The sequence below is a fragment of the Cavia porcellus genome, unplaced genomic scaffold, assembly GCF_034190915.1.
Source record: "Cavia porcellus strain 051 isolate PalLab524CR breed Dunkin Hartley unplaced genomic scaffold, mCavPor4.1 scaffold_18, whole genome shotgun sequence".
Lineage (NCBI taxonomy): Eukaryota > Metazoa > Chordata > Mammalia > Rodentia > Caviidae > Cavia > Cavia porcellus.
Genome location: NW_026947501.1, coordinates 56831887 through 56857620, shown reverse-complemented (window position 1 = coordinate 56857620; position 25734 = coordinate 56831887). Strand labels below are relative to the sequence as shown.

The window sequence follows — 25734 nt, the reverse complement described above, 5'->3', positions numbered from 1 at the left end:
CACCTGGCACCAAAGTGACTGTCCTGTTTCAGGACCTTTACTAGATACTTCATCAGAGATATTTGTTATCATCCTTTGGGAATCTTTGCTGGGAACCCTCCTCAGTGTTGTTGAGATCCAGGCTGTCTCCTAAAGCCAAGGTCTTTCCTACTATGTGACTCTTCTCCCCTGGACACACTGGAGGTCTTTAGTGTTCACAATTAAACACAAGACCCTCTCTGTGTTCCAGCTAGTGATGGGTACCAGAGACCAAGGCCCAAAGGAAGTTCATCACATAGTGGCTGACATCAGAGAGACTGTGTACCTGACTTGACTGGATTTCTTAGTAGCTGTGTCACTTTGAGTAAGCTTCTTTAGCCTCAGGGACTCTGTGTTCTTCTGTGAGAAATATCAGTGGGACCTTTAGGATTAAAATATTACTCAGATAAAGCTCTGACAACCTTGCCAGAAGCAGAGTTAAGTTCTCCAGACTTGTGCAATATGAGTTTATACATGTTATGCACACAATATGTAAAACACCTGAGATGAGTGCTGTGATTTGCAGAGATCAGATGTGAACAAGGTTATGTCCTCAAGGCATTCAGTGAGTCAAGCAAGCCACACCTCTGCCTCCAATTCCTCTTTAACTCAGCATGTGGCCTCACTGCTTTCTGCTGGTGTTTGCTCTGCTCTTGCTTCTAAATAAGCCCAGATCAGCCACACCTGTGGTGCTTCCTGCCATCTATCCAAAGCCTTGCAGCACCGCTGGTCAGCCCAGCTTCCTTGCCAAAGTGGGCACACCCAGAGCCAGGGTGTAGGGCTCCTTCCTTGCTCATTAAAAACCAATGAGTCTGAGGCCAGCTTCCTAGAGCACTTAGATTCTGCTAGAGCTGAGTCTCTGAACCCAGAAAACAGAACACTACAGGAGACAGGTAACTACTGCTCTTTGGAAGCCATATATGGGGCACCTATTTTCAGTACTGTATATCTAGGCTTGAAGTGGATCTGGGGTCCTTGGTCCAGGGTATAGGCTACTGGAAAAGATAGAGCTATTTCTTTTTATCTGTATTTTATTTGTACATGTTTACAGTTCATGTAGTCTACAGTTGTCCTGGGAAATGGTTACCTGTACAAATTACAGCATTTTAAAAAATTCCTTTCCCCTTCTCTCCCCTATCTCTTCTCCAGTTCCCCTATCCAATTTTCATTCTTGTTGATATTATTTTTCTTAGTCCATGTTATTGATATAGGAAAAATATATATAACTACCAATCTGCTAGATGTCAGATATACCCAGTTCATATCCTCTGAAATTGAAGAATGAATTTAAAAGAACAAATGAGGTTAAGAATAGGAAAAGTTTATTGAGAGATAGCTCCTGAGAGATAGGAGAGACCTAGAAGACACCAAGGCTTTTTGTCAGGGATAATTTATTCAGCAAAGTCACAATGTGAGTACAACATGGGTCAAACTACAATCAACCTATAGGATTACAAGGATAGCCAGTTAGTTAGTTGATATTGGTCCAATAGGAAAGTTGGTTATATAGCAAGTATACATGGAAAGAATAAGGGCATTTGGGGAAAGGATGGGTCCAGATGCTCTGATCAGTCACCTGGACAACTGATGTGCATCTGGACTTCTAGCAATCAGGTGGAGATAATTATAGCATAATTCTAAGTTACTGCTTATCCCTTAGGGAGGCATGTTGACCTTATTAGTGTATCTTTGTCTTGAAGCTTATTATTCTTCAGATGTATTTCTAGCCAAAGTGCTGTTGTCTTTATTTTTTTTTTTTGCTGACTTCCTTATGAGTCCAATCTGTCTATAACTGTATATTAACTTATGTCTAACTTAGCCTCCTGTAGTATTTTAGCATATAATATTTATATTAACTGGGGTTATTAGGTTCCTATACATGGTATGTCCTTATTCTTCTCATTTCCCATTCCCTTGCTCTTCACCATTCACCCTGTTCCCTTGGACAACACTCCTATTGCAAGAGATCCATCCTCTTGTTCCTTTCTATACATCCTATATCATTTTCTTTGGTTGTACTTTGCCTGACTCCAATGAGACACTCTATATGACATTTTGGGTTGTGTGTCTGGTTTATTCCACTCAACAGATTTTCAAGATGCATTCATTTTCTTTGTCGCTCTTTGTGAGTACTCCATTATACGTAGATACCACATTTTATTATTATAATTTAGTTTATTTCTTTAATTTTATTTTAGAGAGAATAAAAAAAAATAAAATAAAACAGAATAGAGCCAGTCAAATCAAAACAGTGAAAGTAATGCAGAACTTCAAAACAGGATAGTAGGAAATCAACAATGGTTACCATAATGCACTTACTTTCTTCGAAATTGCTGCCCACACCATCAGACAAAATAAAATCAAACAAAACGGAACAGAATAAACCAATCAAAATAGAACACAGAAGAAAACAAAACAATAAAATTGAACAAAACAAAACACTAAGAACAACATTGGATTTCAAAACAAGACAGAAGGAAATCCCCCATAGTTGATACACTGAATGTTGTTATTCTCTAAATAGATGCTCAGACTACTGGCTTTAGGCCTGAAAAATGAATCAAACAATGCAATAATAAGTTGGTTTTGTACCTCAGTTGCCAGCAACTCAGTTGTGTTCTTCTGAACCATGTGGTTGCTTGGAGGCTGCAGTAAGGGCTCTTAACTCCCAACTTGAATACTAGTTGTCTCACGGGAAGGGCAGACTGGCTTTTTCCTGGCCCCACATGGCTGCTACTGGCTCATAATAAGGGCAGATTGGCTTCTTGCCCCTCATCATTGCTTCTGGCTCACAGGAAAAGCAGACTGTTTTCTTGTTTCTCTTCCTGGCCCATCATGGCTGCTACTGGCTCATGGAAAGGGTGGGCTGACTTCTTGCTTCTCTTCCTGATCCTGCATAGCCTCTGTTGGCTGATGGGAAGGTTGGACTGGCTTCTTATTTCTCTTCCCAGCCCCTCATGGTCACTGCTATCTCATGGGAAGGATATATTTTCTTCTTCCTGGCTCCAGGTGACTGCTGCTGAATCACAGGAAAAGCAGACTGGCTTCTAATTCTCTTCTCAACCCCTCATGGCCACTGATTGCTCATGAGAAGGGAAGATTGACCAAGCTTATCCAAAACAGATATGGTTGTTCTTCTTTCAAGGAGAGTTGTCTGGGTAATTCCCCACAGCTCTTCCTTCTTTTTATTGAATAAGCTGGAGTAAAATTAGCCATGGCTGCATGCCTCTAATTGTTGCCAGGCTGTGAATACCATATAACACATTTTAATGAGAAAAATTATAAAACAAGAGAAAGATCATACCAATTCTAGTATAAAACCAAAACTGAGCCTTGAGATACATAAGTGGATTTAATTATTTTGTGTACCAGCAAATTTATTCCAATCCTTAATGTGTATATCAAAAGTACTTGACTGTTGTGACACTGATAGGACTTTTCTCTGAGGAACATCTATAGTAATATTCTGATGGATGGCTCCTTGCGTATGTCTTTGGACCATATCCCAATGATGTAGGCTTCTATTATATGATAATTGGGTGATGCAAAATTGAGTTATGTTATGGTGACACTTTAAACGCTGTTGTAATTGCAAACTTTCAATTTGATCTCCCATCCAAAGGGCAGAGGTTGCTCCAAAATGCTCACTTAGGGTTGCAATTTTATATCAATTTGTTGCTGAATTTTCCAACTGGCATTAGCAGTCTTGTCCAGTTGTCTACAAAGTGAGCGGTTTGTACTGAATGAATTAATGCTGTAGAGCCAACAGCTGTGCTAGCTATCAAAAGGGCTAGGGAAGTTGCTCCTGCTAAAATTAATCCAATCATCCTCTTGGCCCAATTACTAAATCCTTTAATTAATTTATCTACCAAGAAGGAGGTATGGGAAGTATGTAAATGACACCAAGGCTCTGTTAGATTGACTGGAAGCCAAATTCCAGGCATCTTGCTACACAGGACTACTGTGGTGTCCTTAAAAAGATGTTCATGTATGATACAATGGGTTAGATAACAATTAGTACATGAGAACATATTTTGTTGCCATTCTATCTTCTCTGTCAACAATACATGAGGATCATAAAGATGTATACTTACTTTTATATAACTATGATCTTATAATACTATTTTGAGTTTTCCTCCATTTAATGGCTGCAGATTTCCAGTCTGTAATCATCCAACATGAGAAAGTAGGGCTAATTTCCATAAAGTATGTTATATTGGTCTAATTTTGTTATTGATAATGAGTCTGGGAAAGGGAGGATGAGTCCTCTACCTGATCATATAACACTGGAAAAAGCCTCTGAGGTCACGATACCATCAGGAGAGTCTGAAAAAAAAAAGCCTCTGCCATCTTGATTCCTTCCCAGAAAGAATTCTCTTGGGGACAAATCTATAAAGACATAATTAAATTTGTGTATAGGCTGTCCATGGTATGGATCCCTGCAAATCTGCCAGGGACCCATATCACCTTCCTCAAAACAAGGGGCATGAACCTCTGGAATACAGATGGGAAGGTTGGGTTTAAAATCCCTTACAATGTAACCATCTGAAGGAACAGATTTTAGGCTTAATAAGACAAATTGTCTTTTAGATAGTTGTGTTTTCCAAATTTGACCCACAGCTGACATGCAAAGGCTAGAATTTTGCTGCACATGGCCTACACATAAAGGTGAATACAAAGAATAAGACGTAATGCTAAACTTATGTTGTTCTTGTAAATGCATTAAAATCTGAGGGCCAGGCAGAACAGTATAGGTGAAGTTCTTGCTTTTTATAGAATGGAAAATTTCTGCGGGTTTGTCCATCCATGTAAAGAGTCTGAGCAAGGCTGGATTAGGCATAGAGGTACAATACTCATTTCCCTGAACCATAGGAATACATACTGTAGCAGCTAATATAGCAAGCATTGCAAGGAGAATATTTTCCGGTGATTGAACCAAACCCTGGCTGTTAACTAACTAGGTGAAGAGTCTCATGAATGGTCTGCTGCAAGACTTCCCAGGATGGTGGATGATGTGATATCAGGTTCATTGCTTGAGGTCTTGATGCAGGACTTGACATGTCATGCAGGTGGGTTGGATGTTGGCCAGGTAACAGATCTGATGGTTGTAATGTCTCCCAGTCATCTGTGGAAATACAAGCATACCCTCAGCTCCAATTTAAAGGTGATGCTGGACCATTGCAAGTACCTGTTTGGAGGCCATGCCAAACTGGATTTAGAAAAGTTGAAACATATATAGCAAAGTTTTGACCTTGTGGTTCCCTTTTGTTTAGCTTGTTGAGTTTTAAATTTAATATTATTGTGTTCAATTGTCAGTTGATCTTGGGGATTATAGAGTATTCCTATACCTAACTTCATATTCAAGTTATACTTCATATTCAAGTTATCAGGAAAACTCTAAAAATATTGATTAAGTAGAACTAATATCAATTATTACTGTTTGTGACACTCCCAAGTTGGCAAAAGTTGATACACAATGCTCTATGACATGTTGACTTTGTTTACCTGAATGACTGGTAGCATGAAAGGCATCTTTAGAGGTATGAATATATTTGTTTGTTAAAGGACACTATCTAGTTACTATTTATTTGGCATAAGTGATTGGTTCTAATACCCTTGGGATTGCCACTGTGTGTTGAGGAATTGACCTAAGCAGGACACGACATCACAATTTGTCTTGCTTGTGTTATGGTAATTTTAAATTCCTTTAGTAGAGATTTAGAAATATGATGAAAAATTTATGCAGTTGTCTTAATTTATTAAAATGGAAAACAGATATACAAGAACATCTGCATTATAATCAATCACCTAATGACAATGAGCCTGGGAGACTGGAATAAATTGCAGTATAATCAATAAAGATGGAGCTGTTTTACTTAATATAGCCCTTAGCAGTTTTAAAAATAGTTGGAATAGTGTAGGCTTGAGATGACCCAATTGCAGTTCTTCTTTTATCAATGTTAATAAAAATCTTTAACTTTTCCTGCATAGAAGTACTGATGGCCTTCATTACACACTGATTTTCAGATTTGTTTTGTTTAAATAAAGGTGCAATAAGTGGTGTTACAATGTCTGTCTGTCTAGCATGGCTGACGCAGGAGAGTGGCAGAGTATCCTGTGAAACAGACTAAGGGGAGCCTAACCCTGTCAAATCTATGAAGTTGTGTCTAGTCAATCAAGCAGGTGTCCATGATTGGCTGTTCACCATAGTGATATCAGTTCCCATATCCACCAATCCAGTAATAGTTTTCCATTTAGCTTAATAGTACAGGTAGATCTATAAGCTGAAATATCCTGGTGGAAACAAAGTTCCTTACTTAAAGGCTCATTTCTATCAGGCTCACATGTGGATTAAAGGCAGGAGTAGAAATTTCAGTGGGAATTGAAATAAGATTTTCTCCCTCCAATAAATGAATACAAGAAACTATTGTAAATCTAATCCTGAACTTTGATTGATCCAATGGACAAGGGAAACAAGGAAAGTAGAGGAACTGTTTCTTGTCTGATTTGAACTGGTTATAATCAGTTTAATTGGGTTCTATTGACTGACTGGTCTTTTATTTTTATTGTGGTGCTTTGTTTGGGCATGTGCATGTGTGGTTGGTCTAATATTTTGGCATGTACAAAAGTAAACAGATAAATCTTCAGTGTGAACTACTCAGGCATTGGCATTCTCATTAGCTAATTGGCAAATGAGCATTTTAGTGACAGTTTTGTGAGAAATCTGCATAGTTACAGCCTCTAGCAGAAGTTCTACAAACTGGGTGAAAGTTTCTGTGGGACTCTGGAGTATCTGAGTAAAACACTTATTAGGTGTGCCTTCCTCTGGAATAGGAATCCACTCGGGGGCACAGAAGCTCTTTACACTGCATGAAAAGAAGAGTGAGCAGGTCCAGGCTTGAACCTTTAAATTATCATAATTGCCATGCCAGCTAACATGTCCTGAGTCATAGCTTCTAAGTCTTTATCCCTGTTATCTTGATTACTTTGAACTTGTTCTGAAATGAGTGACTTTAAATCTGATTTAAAATATAGAAATTTCCCTGATGATAGACACATGCAGGTGAGATAATATCATTTGAAAACCTTGAATTAAGTTATCTAAGCAGCCCAGTGTACAGGGAGACTGGACTGCATTGTCTAGAATGCTCTGCTTTAATTCTTCCAAGATCAAAAAGTGACAAGCTGTACACGGGTTTTCTAGGCCATTCCAGGTGTGTACATATTCTCATAGCACCATACTTTGCCTTTTTTGAGGGCAAGGAGAGAAGGGCATTGTTACCAGGCTGACTCTGTGGTATGGGCAAGGGAGGGGCATGGGAAGCACAACAAAAGTATTATCTTTTGATTTGAGTGTGGAGAACTAAGCTGCATGTGTGAAAAAACTGGGAAAGTTTCATATTTCTTTATCAATATCTTGCTAACGTGAGCTGATTTGATTATCCACACTTTTTAAACAAGGCTGATTTGTCTCAAGCAGCCCATTGGGAGGCACATGACCGTGGTCATCTGATTTTTTTTTTTCTTGTTGTTATGGTTACCTCAGGGCTCTTTTCTATTTCAGTTGCCCTATTCATCACATTTTGTCAGCACAGTTTCAGACTTTATTGACAGTAAACTGACAGACCTGCTTTTTTTCCAAATTATGTTGCAAAGACACTAGAGCCCACCTTCACTAGGTACCATGTGGTTACAGTTTTTTTAATGGGCTTTTTTATTTTGGATTTTGTTTCATAAAGGCTTTCATCTATGTTATCTCAAACTCTGATATAAAATATAGTGTACAGGCTTTGAGAAACAAAGGGTAGAATATAGTTATCTGATGGAGTAATCTAAAAACTTGCTTAGATAGTACATTAATGTTTGCATCTTTTAACAGCTTTATAAATAATACAAGAAAATCTTTGTCTTTTGTAGATGAAGAATGTGATTGCCTTTTTGTTACCCTTAAAGAACAGACTTCTACTTACCACTTCATCTGAGCAATATAAGTAGGAAAATGCTGCCCTTATTTTAAAACTTGTCACACAAGGTTCAGTGGGTTGCCAGCACCTGGATAAGTGGTTGGCATGCCAGGAGGGTCATGAGTCCCAGCCATATTGAGCCTCAAATATAGAGATCACTTTTCTGTCCTTATCACAGTACAGAAAGGTTTATATTTGCAATTCCATGGAGAAGTTATTGGAATTCTAGTGAGTTAATCCCAATCTGCCACTTCCAGTGCAGCCCAAGGTGAGAATAAGGGAGCCCAAGAGTCCTAAGTCCAACCAAGATGGTGGACCACCGAAACAAATGCCATGATGCAGAGCCCAACCCAGGTTTTATTAATTCTGCATGAGAGAAGTGGCTCGGGAACGCATGACAGTAAGAATAGTGGGAAACTCATGACTGCAGTGGTTGCCTGAGAGTGGCAGGAAATATGTGACTGATGTGACTTCTGTGAACTGGGTTAGATAGGAAGTCTGAAATCACCTCTGTGATATGCAGAGGACAAGAAATGTGGAAAGAGTAATCTGCTTAACACAACTGAAGTAGTATCTAATAATTTGGAAGTTGGTACTTCAGTTCTGATGTACAATCCTTTTGTCCATGGAAGGTCATAGCCTCCTTCTCAAGGCATGTGGAGCATAGCCCTCCATCCCACCTGGCTCAGCCACACATTTGGGGAGTCACTGGGTGCGGTAACACTGACCTGTCACCTTGTTTCAAAGATTACACATCAGCTCCTCAGCCAGCCTAATTTACATTGCTTAAACAACTGAAAGCACAAAGAAACAGGCTAGCCAGCTCTGCACATATCAATGCACAGAGGTAGGGCCAAGTTTATCCAAAATGGAGATGGTTTCTCTTCTTTCAAGGTAATCAAGGAGAGTTGTCTGGGTCCCCACAGGATGATGCTTTTAATTCATTTGGGAAGATACAAAGAAGGAGAATAGCTGGGTGGAATAAGACCTGTAGTCCTAGTTCTTTGAGGAATTGCACACTGATTTCCATAGTGCTTGCACTAGTCCACACTCCCAACAACAGTGGAGAAGTGTTCTTTTTCCCCAAAGCCCCACAAGCATTTGTTGTTGGTTGATTTGTTAACAATAACCACTCTTTCTAGAGTGAGATGGGATCTCAGTGTTATTTTAATTTTCATTTATACATTTGTCAAATGATCACTGGCATTAAACTTTTTTCCATGTATCTACTTTCCACTTGTATTATTTCTGAGAACGGTCTATTCATTTCAGTTGCCCATTTTTTGGCTTGGGTTTTTAAATTTGGGGTGTGATTTTTTTAAAAAAAATTCTTATGTGTTCTAGATATTAGTCCTTCTTCTGAACAACTGGCCATTTTTTCCTACTCTGTGAGTTGTCTTTTCACACTGTTGGTGATTTCTTTTGCTGTGCAATGCCATTTTAATAACATGAGATCCCAGTTGTTGATTGTAGGTTTTCCTGTGCAGTTGAAGTTTTATTCATGAAGTCTTTGCCTACACTTGTGTCTTCAAAAGTTCTACCTATTCTTTCTCCCAGCATATTTAGTGTTTCTGTTTTAACATTTAGATATTTGATTCATTTTGATTTTAATTTAGTGTGTTGTGGTATACTTAGATCTAGTTTTACTCTTTGACACATGGAAAGCCAATTTTTCCAGTATTTATCAAAGAGGCTTTCTTTCTTCCTGTGAACATGCTTGACCCCTTTATCAAAGATAAGACAGCTGAGTCTGTTTGAAATTGTTTTTGCATCTTCTAATCTGTTCCATTGATAATTAGTTCTGTTTTGTTTTCTTACCAGAACTATCCTTTTTTTTTATCATAGTAGCTCTGTAGTATAATCTTAAGTCATAGATTGTGATGTCCTCTTAGTTAGTTAGTTAGTTTTATTCATGAGTTGTTTTGTTTCGTTTTACTATTCTAGGTCTTTTTTGGTTCAAAGTGAATTTTAGGAAAGTTTTCCCTAATTTTATGAAGTATGCTAATGGTATTTTGATTGGGATTGCACTTTCTCTGTAACAATTTCAGAAGTATGGCCATTTTTATTATGTTGGTTCTTCCTACACGTAAACAACAGTATCTTTCCATTTTCTGATATTCTCTTTCATCTCGTTTTTCCGAGTACTGTACTTTTCAGTGTAGAGATCTTTTACTTCCTTTGTTAGATTCCTAAGTACTTCATGTTTTAACTGCTATTGCAAAATGTGTGGCTTCCTTAATTTTTCTCTCAGTGAGTTTGTTATATCTGTGTAGGAATGCTATTGACTTTTGAGTGCTGACTTTGTATCCAGCTACAGAACTAAATCTGCTCATTAAATCTAGGCTTTTGGTAGAGTTTTTGGGTCTTCTATTATCTGAAAATAATGATATTTAACTTCTACCTTTCCTATATTGATTCCTTTTCTTTCCTTCTCTTGTGTAATTGTTCTAGCTATTGTTTCTAGAACTAGGAATGCTGATAGTGGATTCCCTTGTCTTGTTCTCGATTTTAGAAAGAAAGCTTTCAGTTTTTGACCATTTAGTATGATATTGGCTATGTGTTTATCATAGATGGCTTTTATCAGATTGAGATAAAGCCCATCTATTCCAATTTTCTTTAGGGTGTTTAGTCATGACTGGGTGCTGAACTTTGTCAAATGCTTTTGCACATCTGTTGAGATGGTTTTTGTCTTTAGTTCTGTTAATATGGTTTATTATATTTATTGATTTGCATATGTGGAAACATCCCTGTATCACTGGAATGACTTCCACTTGGGCATGTGTATAATCCTCTTGATGATTTGCTGCATTCTGCTTGCCAGAATCCTGTTGAGAATTTTTGCATCTATATTCATTAGGAAGATTTGCCTGTAGCTTTCCTTTTTGATTGAGTCCTTCTCTGGCTTTAGTATCGGGGCAATACTTGTTTCTAGGAATGACTTTGAGAGCACTGTTTCAATTTCATTGAAGTGTTTGGTAAGTAATGGCATTAGGTCTTCTCTAAATTTCTTGCAGAATTCAACAGTGAATCCATCAGGACCTGGGATTTTCATTGTTACTAACTTTTTAATTACATTTTCAATTTCTGATATTAACTGATGTTAAATGATTTAGAATTTTTTTATCTTCTTAATTCAACTTTGGTAATTTGTGATATGTGTCTAGAATCTGTCCATTTATTCTGTGTTTTATGTTTAATTAGAGTACAGGTTCTCAAAGTAGGGCTTTTGTTTTGTTTACTTGTTTTTTGATTCTCTCTCTCTCTCTGGTTTTGTGTGTGTGTGTGTGTGTGTGTGTGTGTGTGTGTGTGTGTGTGTGTGATTAAAATCAGGGCCTTGTGCATACAAGGGAAGAACTGTACCACTGAGCCACATCCCTAGCCCTCAATGTAAGTACCAATGATCTTTTGGATTTCCACAGAATCAATTGAGATTTCAACTTCTTTCCAAATTGCATGAATTTGAGTGTTTTTGCTCTTTTTTTAAAATGTGTTCAGCTAAGGGTTTGTCAATTCTATTTAATGTTTCAAAGAACCAACTCTTCAATTCACTTATTTTTTCATATTATTTTCTTAGTTTCAATTGCATTAATTTCTGCTCTAACCTTTATAATTTTTTCACTCTGTGAGCTTCAGGCTTAATTTCTTTCTCTTTTTCTAGAAGTTTGAGGTTCAACATTAGATTGTTCATTTGAGCTCATTCTATTTTCTTTGTGTGAGAGTTCACTGCTATTAATTTTCCTATCAGGACTGCTTTCATTTTATCCAATAAGTTCTGGTATGTTTTATTGGCATTATCATGTAGTTGTAGGTACTATGTAATTTCATCTTTAATATCACCTGTGACACCTTGTTTGTTTTGTAGGGTGTTATTTAATTTCTATGTGTTTGTGGAGTTTTTGTGGTTTCTTTTGTCAATGATTTCCAAATTCATTGCACTATGGTCCAATCATATGCATGGGATAATTTCAATTCTTCTGCACTTATTTAGTCAGATATGGGCTATCATGTTCTCTACTTTGGAAAATATCACATGCAAGCCTGAGAATATGTACTCTAATATTGTGTGGTAGAATGCCCTGTAGACTTCTATTAAGTCCCTTTGTTCACAGGTTTAATTCAGTTCTGATACTTATTTGTTGATATTTTTTATCTAGTTGATCTATTTGTGACAGTGATTATTAAGGTCCCCCATTACAATTGTATTAGTGCTTATTTAATTTTTCATGTCCACTAATATTTGTTTTATATAGGCAGATTCCCCCATATTTTGTGCATATGTATATTTATAATTGTTATCTCTTCTTCTTGGAGTTTTCCCTTAATAAGTATGTAGTGTCCTACTTTAACTCTTTTTATTAGGCTTGACTTGAAGTTCACATTGTCTGTGAATAGTATGGATATTCCTGCTTTTTCTGGATTCCTGTCACATGGAGTATTTTTTTTTTCCATCCTTGGACTTTCAGTCTATGAATTTCTTTTTGAGTTAAACATGTTCCTTGAATGCAGCATATTGTTGGATCTCATTTTTAATCCAGTCTACAGGCTGTTTCTTTTGATTATTGAATTGAGACCCTGGGCATCAATGGTTATAAATGGTATGTATTGGCTTGTCTTTGTCATGTATTTTTCCTGTTGATGGTTCTTTGTCTTTCCCCTCTGTTTAATTGCTTCCCCTGACTGCTGGATTCTTTCTATTGGTACTCTTGGAATTGTGGGTTTTGCTCTCTCTTCCTGCAGTATCCTTTAGAACTCTTTGTATACCTGATTTCGGTGTCCTGAATTTCTTCAGTTGTTCTTTTTAGAGAAGTACTTTGTTTCTACATTAATCTTGAAAGACAATTTTGCAGAATACATCAATCTGGGTTGGTTTCTTTCAGGGGTTGAAATACTTTACTCCAAGCTGTCCTAGACTTAAAGGTTTGTATCAAGAAGTCTGCTATGATTCTGATGAGCTTTCCTTTATAGGTGATTTGTTTATTTTCTATAACATTTTTTAATACTCTGTTCTTGTCATGAATTTCTGGAGTCTTGATTATTATATCCTTTGGTGTGAATTTGTTTAGGTCATGATTTGTAAACTGTCTGCCTCACTTATCTGTATGTCAAATTCTTTTTCCGTGCTTAGGAAGATTTCTGCTATTATTTTTCTGAATAAATTTTTTTTATGGTATTTGTATGGACACCTGCATTTTCATTGACTACAGTGAAGTTTATGTTGTTCTTCATTGCAACATCTTCCAGTTTTTAGACTGTATTTTCATGGTCCCTTGTTATTTTAAAGAGATCTTTCTTTTTGTAATATTAACCAGGATTCTATCTCCTAGGTCTGATAGTCTATCTTCACCTCCTCTTTTATGGTTTTGCAAGCTTTCAATGATATTTTTAATTTCCTGGATATCTATTTGAATCCATTTCATGGATTTCATTTTTTCCCTATGTTCAACAGTCATTGTTTCTATTGTTTTTCTATGTCCCTCTATTTTTAATCTGTATCTACTATAGATTTGATAAGAAAATCCTTCATTAAGGTTTTAATCTCTTTTTTATATCTGTGAGATTATTTCTTTTCTGATATGCTCTATACATATATATTTCTTCTTCTTCTTCTTCTTCTTCTTCTTCTTCTTCTTTTTCTTTTTCTTTTTCTTCTGTCATTTCAGTGAATTCAGGTAGATGGCTACTGTTTTCCTCTGTCTCATTGTTCCTTGGATTTATCCTTTGTGTGCTAGAAGTTTGGGATTGCATTTTGCTTCTGGATCTTTCCATTTTCTATTTTTTTAAAATTTTAAGTTGTTTTCTATGTTGTTGTTTGTATTTTTGTTATGTTAGGTAGCTTTATCACTAATATGTATTAGTGATAAAGCATATTAAACATAATAAGCATTCCTAGAAATGTCTATTCCTCCAATGCATCTTCTAGGTTTAGTTGTCTGTTAATCTTTGTGTCTGTCCCAAATCCTGTCTTCCACTTTATTGTGGATGATGCATTTCTACCTATTTGGCTCATCACCCAGTCCTTTGGTACTGGGCTATAAGAATGATTGTGAGCACAGATCATTACAGTGTTATCATGCAAATATGAACAACTGATCACAACTTAGTATGGCATCTTGGGTAAGGTAGTAAATTACTAATAACAATATCATCAAGCATAGCTCAGAAAGTGCTAATCTGTGGTGACTACTAATTTGATATCTCTGACCATCAGAACAAGATCTATAGTTGTATAGTGACCTCCGAAAATAGACCAAAAACTTGTATGCAGTGGGTTTTGCATGTAGGATGATTTTATCCTGTGTGGAAGGGGAATTTTCAGGGACTAGGGGACAAAAAAGAGTGAAAGCTGAAGAGAAATATAGTAAAAGTGAGGCTGAAGGACTAAAGATGAACATATGAATTTTGGGAAACTGGAGAAGACAGGAGAAAAAAAATGAAGGACAAATCAAAAGGATTTCTAAGCAAAACAAAAACGACTAGAGACAGTGTTCATTCACCTGTAAATCCATTTTATTTATTCTTTTAAGAAAAACAGCTTTTTGTTTTTGCTTTTGCTTATCAGGCAGGCACTTGTTCTGCTGCGCTGAACCACCATCCCTGAACCAGCTCTTTGATTCATTAATTTTTTGTTTGTTTTTAAAGCCTAAACTTCATTTAATGATTTTCCAAAAATTATTTCATAGTTTACATTCTCATCTTTAAAGTCTTCTCCCTTAGTTTTGCAGAGAGGCTCGTTTGTTGTTGCTTATAAGCTATCTTCAGATTTCTCACAAGGTTATTATTTATCTGAGCTTTTTCTATTTTTCTAATATGAGCATTGATTGCAATGAATTTTCCTCTTGGAACTGCTTGCATAGTTGCTCACTGGTTTCAGTGAGTCATTCAGTCATTTTAACTAAGTTCCAGAAATTTTAAATTTAGTTATTTGATTTCTTCTATGATTCATTTGTTGTCTAGGAGTATTTTGTTAATTTTCCTAGAGCTTTTGCTTTTTTTGAAATTTCTTTTGTCATTGATTTCTATTTTCAATCCATATTGGTCTGATAGTATATATGAGATAATTTGAATTATTTTATATTTACTTAAACTGGTTTTGTGGACTGGTATGTGATCTGTTTTGGAAAAAGTACCACATTCTGCTGAAAAGAGTGTATACTCTGTGGTAGAGGGGAAGAATACTCTGTATACATCTTTTAAACCCATACTTTTAAGGGTGTGAATGGGCTCTGTTGTTTTTTTTTCTTTAGTTGATGTATCTCTGAGAATCCAGGAAGTTATGATCATCTAATAGGATTTTGTTAGTGTTTATTTGATGTTTTAATTTCAGTAATTTTTGTTTGAAGAAGATAGGTATTCCAAGATTTGATGCAGTGTGTTTACTAAGGATACCTCTTCTTACTGGATTGGTCCTTTAACTGGAATATAGTGAACTTTTTTGTCTCTTCTAATCAGTTTTAGCATGAAGTTTATTATGTCTGATATTACAAATGTTACCCCTGCTTGCTTTCATAGTCCTAATATATGGAATATTGTTTTCCATGCTTTAACTTTTAAACTGTGAATATCGTTTTTGGATTATATGAGTTTCCCAAATGGCAGCAGATTGTTGGATTCTGTTTTTTGATACAGTCTTCCTATCTGTGTCTTTGAATTAGAGAGTCAAGGCCATTAACCTTGAGAGATATTACTGAGGTATGTTATTTATTTATTATCATTACCTTCCTTGTTGGTGAATCATTTTTATGTTTCTGACATTTTTTGTTGCTGCTTATCCATTGACCTCACTAATTTCCTTAGCATTTTTTGCTGTGTCTTTTTTGTGATTTCTGTTAAGAATACACTTAAGTATTTTCTCAACAGTTGATTTAGTACTCGTGTATCTTTTGAGCTGGTATTTTTCATGGAACTCTCTTATTTCTCCATTTATTTTGAAGGATGGCATTGCTGGATTAGTTCATCTGGGGTGGAAGTTGAAAATCTCTTGGCCTCTAGTGGGTATGTTGAGAGTCTCCTGTGATTTCTAACTGGTTTTACCTCTATATGTGATTTTTTATTTTTCTGGGTCTGCCTTTAAAATTCTACTTTTTGTTAGATATCTGATAATTTTAAAAGGGCATGCCTTTGTTAGCTTATTTTTTTGTCATAATTGTTTGGTGTTCTGTAAGTGTTACTTGCATTCTAACAAGTAAGTGTGTAGACACACACTCCTCCTTTTCTCTGAACTCAGGTGCTTACTTCTTTGGAGGGTCTTGGGGTGATGTTTTGCAAACTCCTAACCATCTCAGATGCAATGATTAATGGCATCTCAAGGCCACCACAACCTGGGGAACTAAGGCTACCCTGGAGATAGCACTTTATGTTTATTGGTGCCGTGTCTACTATTGCATGTTTCTCAGGTTTGGGGGCTGAGGGCCCTTTCTTGTTGCTCCCTCTTCCCATATTCTTTGTTCCTTATATTTAAGCGTGTATAGGAGGCCCAGCTTCCTTCCCTGTTGGCCACTGTCTGTTTGAGTTGCGCTGGCTAGGTGTTCCCGCCCACCGCAGCAGCACCAGGGAGACACAGACCTGGGTAGCCTATGGTGGGCCCGCCCCTCCAGGTGAACCTACCACAGGCTTCACAGCTAGGGTGCACCTCTAGGCGCTGGGACCTGAGTTGAGCTAGGCTATTGGGTCTCAGCCAGCAGCTTCTCACAGGCCAGGCACTCCCCACCTATCCTGCTTGAGAGGGGGATATGTGACTGAAGTCACTGCAGCTTCTCCTTCCGGGTAGTCTGCCCAGTCTATGTCCTCCGCTGAAGCCTCCTTCTCTATGGAAGGGTCACAGTTGGCTCACTCACCGAGGGTTGATGCAGGGCAGCTGGCCAGTCCTGCTCCAAACTCCTTTCAACGGAGGGAACCTTTTTCTAAAGTTTTACAGAAAACTTCAGGGGAAAGGGAAGATAAATGAATAACAGGTTTTCCTTCTCTCCATGACTAGTTGCTGAGAGCCTCCTTTTCACCTCCTTTGATACACCTTGTCTTCCTCACAGAATGCGATCACCTCAAGAGGGCAACCAAGAATGTAAGTGGTGAATCACAAAATAGTTTGGAAGTAGCTCTATCCCACTTCACCAAACACAGTATGATACAAGACCCCATTTCCTCTGCTATAAGTTCATTAAATCTGGTTAAAATCCCCAGAAATATATATTAGAAAACCTTGGGGCATTTAATTATTTTGTAGTTATCTGTATTTAGAATTGCTTGATCAAAGATTAAAAGATAAAATTTCTCAATGTACTGCTGTCCAGATGAGATAGTTGTCCTTTTGTTGCTACCTACATACTTTATCAATCAGGAAAAGATAATACAAAAAGCAAATCTTGAAAGTTTCTCAGGACAATGAATGTGTTTAGACAATGAATGTGTTTAGATTCTTTCTGATGTTTTCATCCAAAACCAGCCTGCCTTGTTCCCCTTTCTTTCTCCTCCTAGCCACATTTTCTTAGAACAATAAACCTGTCCCAAGAATTCTGAAGTTGAAACTCTGGAAGTTAAATAGACTTTCACTTGTGTTTCTTTTTCCCTCATCTGACAGTTCAGGCGACTCCCAATCACTATGACATTCGTGATACCCAACAGATGGTATGGATCCTGAGTGGAAATACACTAGTAGCAGTTCCATCTAGCAACAATGTGGAGCCTGGTGAGTGTTAGTTAAAACCACTGCTGCTTCTGTAAGGGCCCCATTTCCACTAGGGGTAGAGGTAATCCTGAATGAGCCAATTCTGGTCCTCATCAACTTCTGGTAACCAGCTCAATGTCCCAAAAAAGTGCAACAAAAGCCAAGATGGCTCTCTTCCACAAAGAAAATCCTGTACCTACAGAAACAGTGAATGATGTCTCTCCTTACCTAAAGAAAACATCTTCAGATTCAGAGAGATTAATATTTCAGGATTCTGTTTCACTAGCTTCTTTTTTGAGCTTCCTTTTATGAGACATTGTCTCATAATAATATGTAGAAAATCCTTTTAGAAATCCTACCCAATGTATCTATTTCCATATCCAGGATCACAGTTTAAGCACGCAAGTGCATTTAGCTGTGAAGTTAGTAGTGCATTTTATTTTTATATTTGGAAAGTAATGTTCCATGATGAGGATTGAGGTCCTGATATTAAGGAAGGGAAAGGAAATGGCCTGAAGAGAAGTGACAAGTGTCTCAATCATGTACTATTGGGAAAAGCCCACAGGAGATGCCCTGAGTGCTCAGTTTATATGCATAACTTGATTGGGAGGTTGGAATACTGACTTCTTTCTGCTTGGAACCTTACATCTTTATTTATCCTTGTGTTTCCAGTCACTCTTGCAATAATAGCATGTAGAGACATGGAATACCGTGATGAAGAAAAAGGCAATCTGGTTTATCTGGGAATCAAGGACAAAAATCTTAGTCTCTACTTCACAGAAACTGAGGGCAGGCCTACTTTGCAGCTTAAGGTGAGTGGATATGCAGCTACTCAGAGACATATCAAATGGACTTTTAAATGTAACTTTGTGCATTACAGAAAAAAGTGATAGTTTATAATTGTGAGTTATCACTACAAGAAAAGAAACTTGAGTTTTCTAGTTCTCAGATTAGTAAATGCTGCTAAAGGATGGTCATGACACCCATCGAGATGTTTCTGAAAAACCAAGGAATGGTGGCTTCTTAGTTCTAATAAACTTTTATCTAAAAGTCCTCTAAGGCAATAGGATGCTATCAGTTAAACAAAGAAAATCACATTGGGAAAATGGAGAGAGACCATTTATCTGGATTGAGCAGAATTCATGTTAATAACCATAAGCATAAAGGAAGATTTACAGTAATTAAAAATATGGAAGGTGTGATATACAAGCCCATTTGGGGGCTGGTAATCCAATGAGGCTAACTTGAACCTCAGGATGAATGGGTACCAGGAGCTCCCAAGAAAGAGATGCAAACTCTCCTCTGTTAAAGCAAAGAATCAGTAGCATCTTGTGTCATGGGGCCTGTCTTGGTTACTTTTTTATTTCATGATGACACAAAATAACTGACACCCAAAATTAAGGAAGAAAAGGTTTATTTAGCTCATGAGGTTTCAGTCTATAATCACCTGGCGCCAAGTCAAGGTGGCTCACAGCAGAGGACAACAGTTCATGGCAACAGAAGACAACACAAGTCACAAGAGTTAAAAGGGGAGGAGTATTGAGAGAAGACACTTTCTGTCCTTTGTATTGTACGTAGGCTACCCTTGCTAGGGTGGGTGTAGCACTCATACCCATAATCTTAGCACTGAAACATGAATCAACCACAGATTCTAGAAGTCTACCTCTATGATGACATGAGGCTTTGGGGGAACCCAGATATAACCATAGCAGAACATTAGGGTGAATCCAGGCTACTGAGAACTAGCAGATGTCTGTTTGGACAACCTGGTCTCCTCATCTTTACTAACAAACCTATTTTCTTACCCCAGGAGATCAACATCATGGACCTGTACTGGGAGAAAACATCACAAAAGCCTTTTCTCTTTTTCCACAGTAGGGAAGGCTCTACCTCTGCCTTTCAGTCTGTCGCCTACCCTGGTTGGTTCATAGCCACCTCCTCTGTGCCAAATCAACCTATCTTCCTCACCCAAGAAAGGGGTTTAAATAACAGCACCAACTTCTATTTAGATCCTAAAAATTAAATCCAATCTGGGCTGTGGATGGCTAATTCCAAGACAGAGGATCAATCTTTTATTTGAAAACACAGTAACTTATTTTAAAAGACCTGTAAGGCCCTGGCGAGGTCATCAGCATTTCAGCCCTCCCATAGCCCACCCCATTGTGACTGTCCCAACACTACCTCCTCCTTCAGGTATTCGTTTCTGCACCACGTCCCTCACTTGAACATCACATCAGTGGGAAGCCTAAGAGTCACTCTCATTCTTTCCTGACCTTGTCCTCTCATCTGTTCAGCTACCAAGTTCATTTCAATGAACTGATATGTTTTTCATGCATGCTACCTTCCTATTCCTATGCCAACCCAGAGGTGGGAATCCCAAATGATCTTCTTTACACAATTATATCAGTATAATAACATTATTTATTAATTTCATACATGATTTGTAAACTTTATGACACATACAAAAAGTCTAAGGAACAAGATGAGTATAAAATCAAAATTTACATGTCTTAAATATCATGGTGGATTCATAATATCATAAATAAACATTTTGACATGCAGTATTATTGGAGATGCCTGCAGTGGGTTCTGATCTTTTGCTTGGGTTTCAGTATGTGGCAGGAATGAAAAGAAAGAACAAGAGACAAAGAAAATGGGTATATAGCAGGGATTGGGGATCATCACTTGCTCTTTAGGAGCAAAAGGCCATGAATCACCCAGAACCTTGAATTTATTCACTGAGGAAATGGTGAGGGGATTGCAAATGAATGTGTTAGACCAGCGGCAAGGCTGGCAAGCTTGTAACAGAGGGAGCAAAGTATTCTTGCCAAAGGACAGGAGCAACCTGGTTAAAGTTAATGAGCACCTGCTTTGTTGCCAGTTCTGGGAAGTAATTTTACTCTGGAGTCATGCAGGTCTCAGCAGACACATTATCTCCTATCTTATCCCTATGGATAAGGGCTTGTCTATGTGAGCTCAACCATAGCCATGGATAATAAACTATATGTTAATCCATTATCATCCTCTTGCTTTCATGACAATATATTCTCAGCCTCAGCCACACTCCCTAATTAAACTGCAAGCAAATTTGGGGACATCACCTGTAAACAACCTGCACAGCTCATAAGTAAACACAATCACACTTGGGGATAAGGAAGGGTGACGTAGTAGTCATTCATATGGTATGTAATTTGGTTATGATTACATGTTAAAGATGATATTTGTAAATCAATTCATATGCCAAAGAATCATTCACTGTATACCAGAAGTGCATGAACAACCTCATCAAGGGTTGAGAACAAGCTTGTGAGGGGTGCTTGTTGGATGGAGCGGCAGAACAGAGACTACAGAATGGATGTGTCTGACCTTTCTACTTAAACCCATTTTAAACAAATACAACTTTATTACCTCATATAAAAATGAACAATGACATATTAAGACCCCTTAGGGAATTAAAACTCTTTAAAATACAATGTCTGTGCGCTTAAATTGTTGATTTGCTACATGATATCAATGCCCTGGCCAATTTGATATCCTCTTCTCAATTTCCATTAAACCTCCGTGCTTAACACTGAAATATGGTCAACTTCCCCAAATATTCACCTGACTACACACATATCCACAAAAAGTCATAGATCTCAGTTTGAATTTCTCACAGGCATCTTGCCAGAACTAATTACACTGTCCTTAATTTACTTGATAATATGATTGCCATTAGAAGAATCAGCTGTGATATTTTCTTATTGTTACTCTTATTTTCTGGAATGTCAGGAGCTTGTGTGAACTGAGGTTTCTTTATGGGGAAAGTGTTAAATCAGGTGTTCATTTTCTGAGTGTTATACTAGGTAAAACCTGTAATACAACCTGAAAATACACTAGCCAAGTGCATGTATTTTGTAATTACTATAATAACCACAACACACATGTGCACATGACAGGGACTCAGCCTCAGAAACACAGGCCCTGGTGCACATTCCAAGCAGATGTATCAGGCCTACTAGTTCCCGAGGTCAGACTTCCAAGCTAGAAAGAATATGTGGAGGGACACTTGCACCAATGTGCTTGAACAATGCTCAGAACTACAAGGGACAAGGAGCTGATCCACAGGGAGTCCCTGACAAAGCACTGCGGGACTACATTTCTATCCCCCACCTTGACAATTCTGAGTTTCGCTGTATATGGTTTCCCCCAAAGTGTCCCAGTGTGAGAAGGAAGAATATGAGAAAGCAAAGCCTTTGAAAGATATGAGGGATATCTTCAGATATATTATTTGCTTCTGTGGGTTGAGGAACATAATTCTTTTGCTTGGATTTAAGTTAGCAACCAAAGGAGGAGGAATAAGAAGATAGTCATCAGTTACATGGCATATTTATATATGTGTATGTGAATCATTGTATACGGAAATCATTATATATGTCCATCATTACATATGTAAATCAACCTGTAAATCTCAAAAGGATAATCCCAACTCAGGAGTTTCATGTGTTGTCTTACCTCTATCTTTGTTTCAATTCCCCTACTCCCTCTTCTGTTCCTGGAGTCACTTTTCATTATTCTGCATGCAAACCCTGATCTCAGAGTCCACGTTCTGGGAAGATTGCTTCTATTTAGGCAAACTTCTTTACTAGCCAGCCCCAGTGTCAGGTTTACTCTCTCCGTAGCTCTGCTCTGCTGTGGCATACATCTCCAGCACTTCCATATATGTTTCTGCCTATGTCTTTTTAATAACCTAAATCTCTTTCAAGTGTTTATATACATCCCCTCACTCTCCAAACCAGTGGTTGCAGATTCTCACTGAAATCACTCCATTTTAGCCTTCTCTTATACGGCAATGCTTCTCTTATCAGACTGTGTGATAACCTGTCCCCTGCATAACAGTTTCTCAAAACTACTATGGAAATAAATTAATTCTCAATGCATATATTACATCTTCCCATTGATATCAAAGTGTGAGAATCTGACATGAAAAAGGCAGAGAAGATGCTCAGATTCAAGAAATATCAAAGGAACTTCCAAGCTTCTCAAAACACACAGAGCTTGAAGCAGAGAAGTGTTTTCATAAATTTTCCCATTTCAGTTTGTCCTCCTCTTCTATGTCAGCATTGATTCCACAGGCTGTGAAGATATGATGTTTACTAAGGAGTGGGTGGTTGCAGAAATAAGCAGAGCCCAGAGGAGCCCCAGAGGTTATCAGTTAGTGTCTACTACCTGGTTCTCAGAGGCCTGTGGGCAGAGCATAGGAGTTTACACTTTGTCCAAGTCACCACCACCACCACACACAAGCATTTATGAACAGTTAGAACAGTGCTGGGATACAGGAGGAAGAGCCCAGGGGAATCACTGTTACAATTCTTTTCTCTGGCCAAAAAAAAAAAAAAACCAGGAAAAAAATAATGATGGCAAGGATGACTATGAAATTATTATAATAATATTGCAGTTGGACACATAGACACCAGGGCTTCAGTGAATTAAGTTTCTGTGAATAGAGAGAAAGAATGATAAATGGGATTTATTTTATTAAATTTTTATTTAAAGAGAAAAAAACAAGGAGAGAAATAATACATAATTTCAAAAAAATCAATAGTAAGAAATCACTAGTTGATAAATTACACATTATCCTCTTAGAAATAGTTGTTCAAGTTACAAAAGTAAAGCATACAAAGTGGATATCAAACAGTTCTGCTCAATGATCCAACAAAAACCTAGTAATATGGTTATCAATCCTATACACTTAAACATACATGCAGTTATATCCTTTAGAGTACTTTCTTTTCCTCTCTTTCTTACAGTAGCAATTACACATTTTGGGTTTTATTACTCTTACAGTTCTGATTAATTTTTGCACTAAAGACACAATGTGATATTTATAAATATGATTCTTATTTACTTCACTTATGAGGATAGTCTAAAGTTGTCTCCATTTACCTATGAAGGCCTCAAGATCATCCTTTTTATAGCTGAGTAATATCCCATTATATAAAAATACCACATCTTGAGGAAGAAGGTGTGTCTTGCTCTTTGCTGGTTCCGCTTGCTGTTTGCAGCTGCCATGAACTGCTGTCCAGACATGCCCACCTGTCTCGGAGCCAACTGAGTGTAGACTGAAACCTCCAAAAACTTTAAGAGTCCTCTGCATTGGGGGAGGCAAGAACATGGCGGACAGATAGCAGCAGCTATGCAGGCTCTCTGCAAGACCCATCTTAGAATCCAGGAATGGTGTGGAGTGAGGAATCATAAGCAAGAGGAGATATACCCTGCTGACCTAAGAATGAACTGGGCTGAGAGAAACCAACTGGGAATGCAATCCTAGTGGTATAACAGGAACAGATAAAGCCTCAGCGTGGAAGCTGGAGCCGTGCCATTGGAAGCCGCGATTTGGGTTTCCTGCTGCCACTGCTGTGCCTGAATTGGCTCAGCAGGGAGAGAGACACGCGAAAGCTCGGAGAACAGGAATCAGTGAACGGAGTTGAGAGCTGGATGGGTGGGGAGCCATGCATTGACCTGTGGTGAGTGAGAGAAACTGGGACTCTTCCATGGTCTAGGAGGCTCCAACACAAGACATTCTGGGACCTGGCAGACTTGCTGGAACAGGGTGCTGTAGTGACTTCAGTCACATATCCCCCTTTCAATTGGTGAGCAGTGCCTAGCTTACGTGATGCTGCTGGCTGAGACCCAGTAGGCTAGCACAACCTAGATCCCAGCCCCTGAAGGTGCACCCTAGTGGTGAAGCCTTTGGTAGGTTGACCTGGAGGGGTTGGCCCTGCATAGGCTGCCTGGTACGTAACTCCCTGGTGCACTGCGGTGGGCGGGAACACCTAGCTGGTACAATTCAGTCAGACTGTGGCTGACAGGGAAGGAACCTGGGCCTCCTATATACGCTTGCATATATAAGGAACAAAGAATATGGGAAGAAGGAGTAACAAGAAAGCCTCCTCAGCCCCCAATCCTGAGAAACAGGCAATAGCAGATAGGGCACCAATAGACATAAAGCGATATCTCCGGAGCCTCATAGACAAGTTCAGGAATGAAGTTATTAATGACCTGAAGCAAGACATAAGCAGAATAGTTAGAGAAATGCTAAGCACCACCCAAGAAAAAGCAGATGGTGGAATGGAAGAACAGAAAAAGAGGGGAGAATTGTCTGATGGAGAAAATAGAAAAAACATAGAATACGTGAAGCAGGTTCAAAGAGATTACCAGGAAACTAAAAACTCTATCAAAAGCTGGCATAACAGCTTGAAAGAAACTAAGGATAGATTATCTGAACTGGAGGACAGATTTGTAATGTGGGAGTGCGAAAGGAAAAACTTCTTAAAAATAACAAGGAAATAAGCAATAATAATACAAAGGCTAGAAGATGATACGAGGATCTATAACTTAAGAATTAAGAATGTAAAGGAAGAAGCAGGGGTAAAAACAAATGAACTGCAAAGGCTATTCACAGAAATAATCAAGGAGAACTTCCCTAATATGGGAAAAGGTAAAGATACTCAGATGTATGAGGCATACAGGACCCCAGCCCCCTACAACCCAAACAGAGCTACACCCAGGCATATAATAATCAAAATTCCAGAAATCCATTATAAGAACAGAATATTAAAACCAGTCAGAGACAAGAAACAGATCACTTACAAGGGAACACCCATCAGAATTATAGTAGACTTCTCGGCACAAACCATCAAATCACGAAGAGCGTGGGGGGAAATAATTCAAGCTTTGAAAGATAATATCCTCCAGCCAAAATTGAGATATCCTGCACAACTATCCCTGGAAATTGATGGAAAAACAAGGTGCTTTCAGGATAAAGAGGAAGTAGGGGAATATGCAACCACCAATTCAACTCTACAGAGAATACTGCAGGATATTCTAAAAAAGAAAAATACCAAGATTCCAGAAACAGTGGCAGAGAGGCCACAATGAATGGAGAAGAAAGGGAAATGAAGAAGACAACTGACAACTAATGACAGAAAAATAGCTCAACAGAAATGAGGCAGAGAAGGTTAGATGGTAGGAACAGCTATTTTGGAGAAAACAAGATCATAATAGCTAGTGCTGATTTACTATCATCTTCTTTTTTTTTTTTTTGTCTTT

At 38.0% G+C, this 25734-nt stretch overlaps 1 protein-coding gene across 1 annotated transcript; it reads left to right on the top strand.

The window, feature by feature from the left end:
- Positions 1-730: 730 nt before the first annotated feature.
- Positions 731-20210, top strand: LOC100734419 (interleukin-36 beta-like). The gene is made up of 5 exons (XM_003465020.3): positions 731-911; positions 16957-17040; positions 17557-17664; positions 18316-18455; positions 19454-20210. Exons 2-5 carry the CDS (start codon positions 17010-17012, stop codon positions 19664-19666), a joined length of 492 nt encoding a protein of 163 aa, XP_003465068.1. The 5' UTR covers positions 731-911; positions 16957-17009; the 3' UTR covers positions 19667-20210.
- Positions 20211-25734: the final 5524 nt, after the last annotated feature.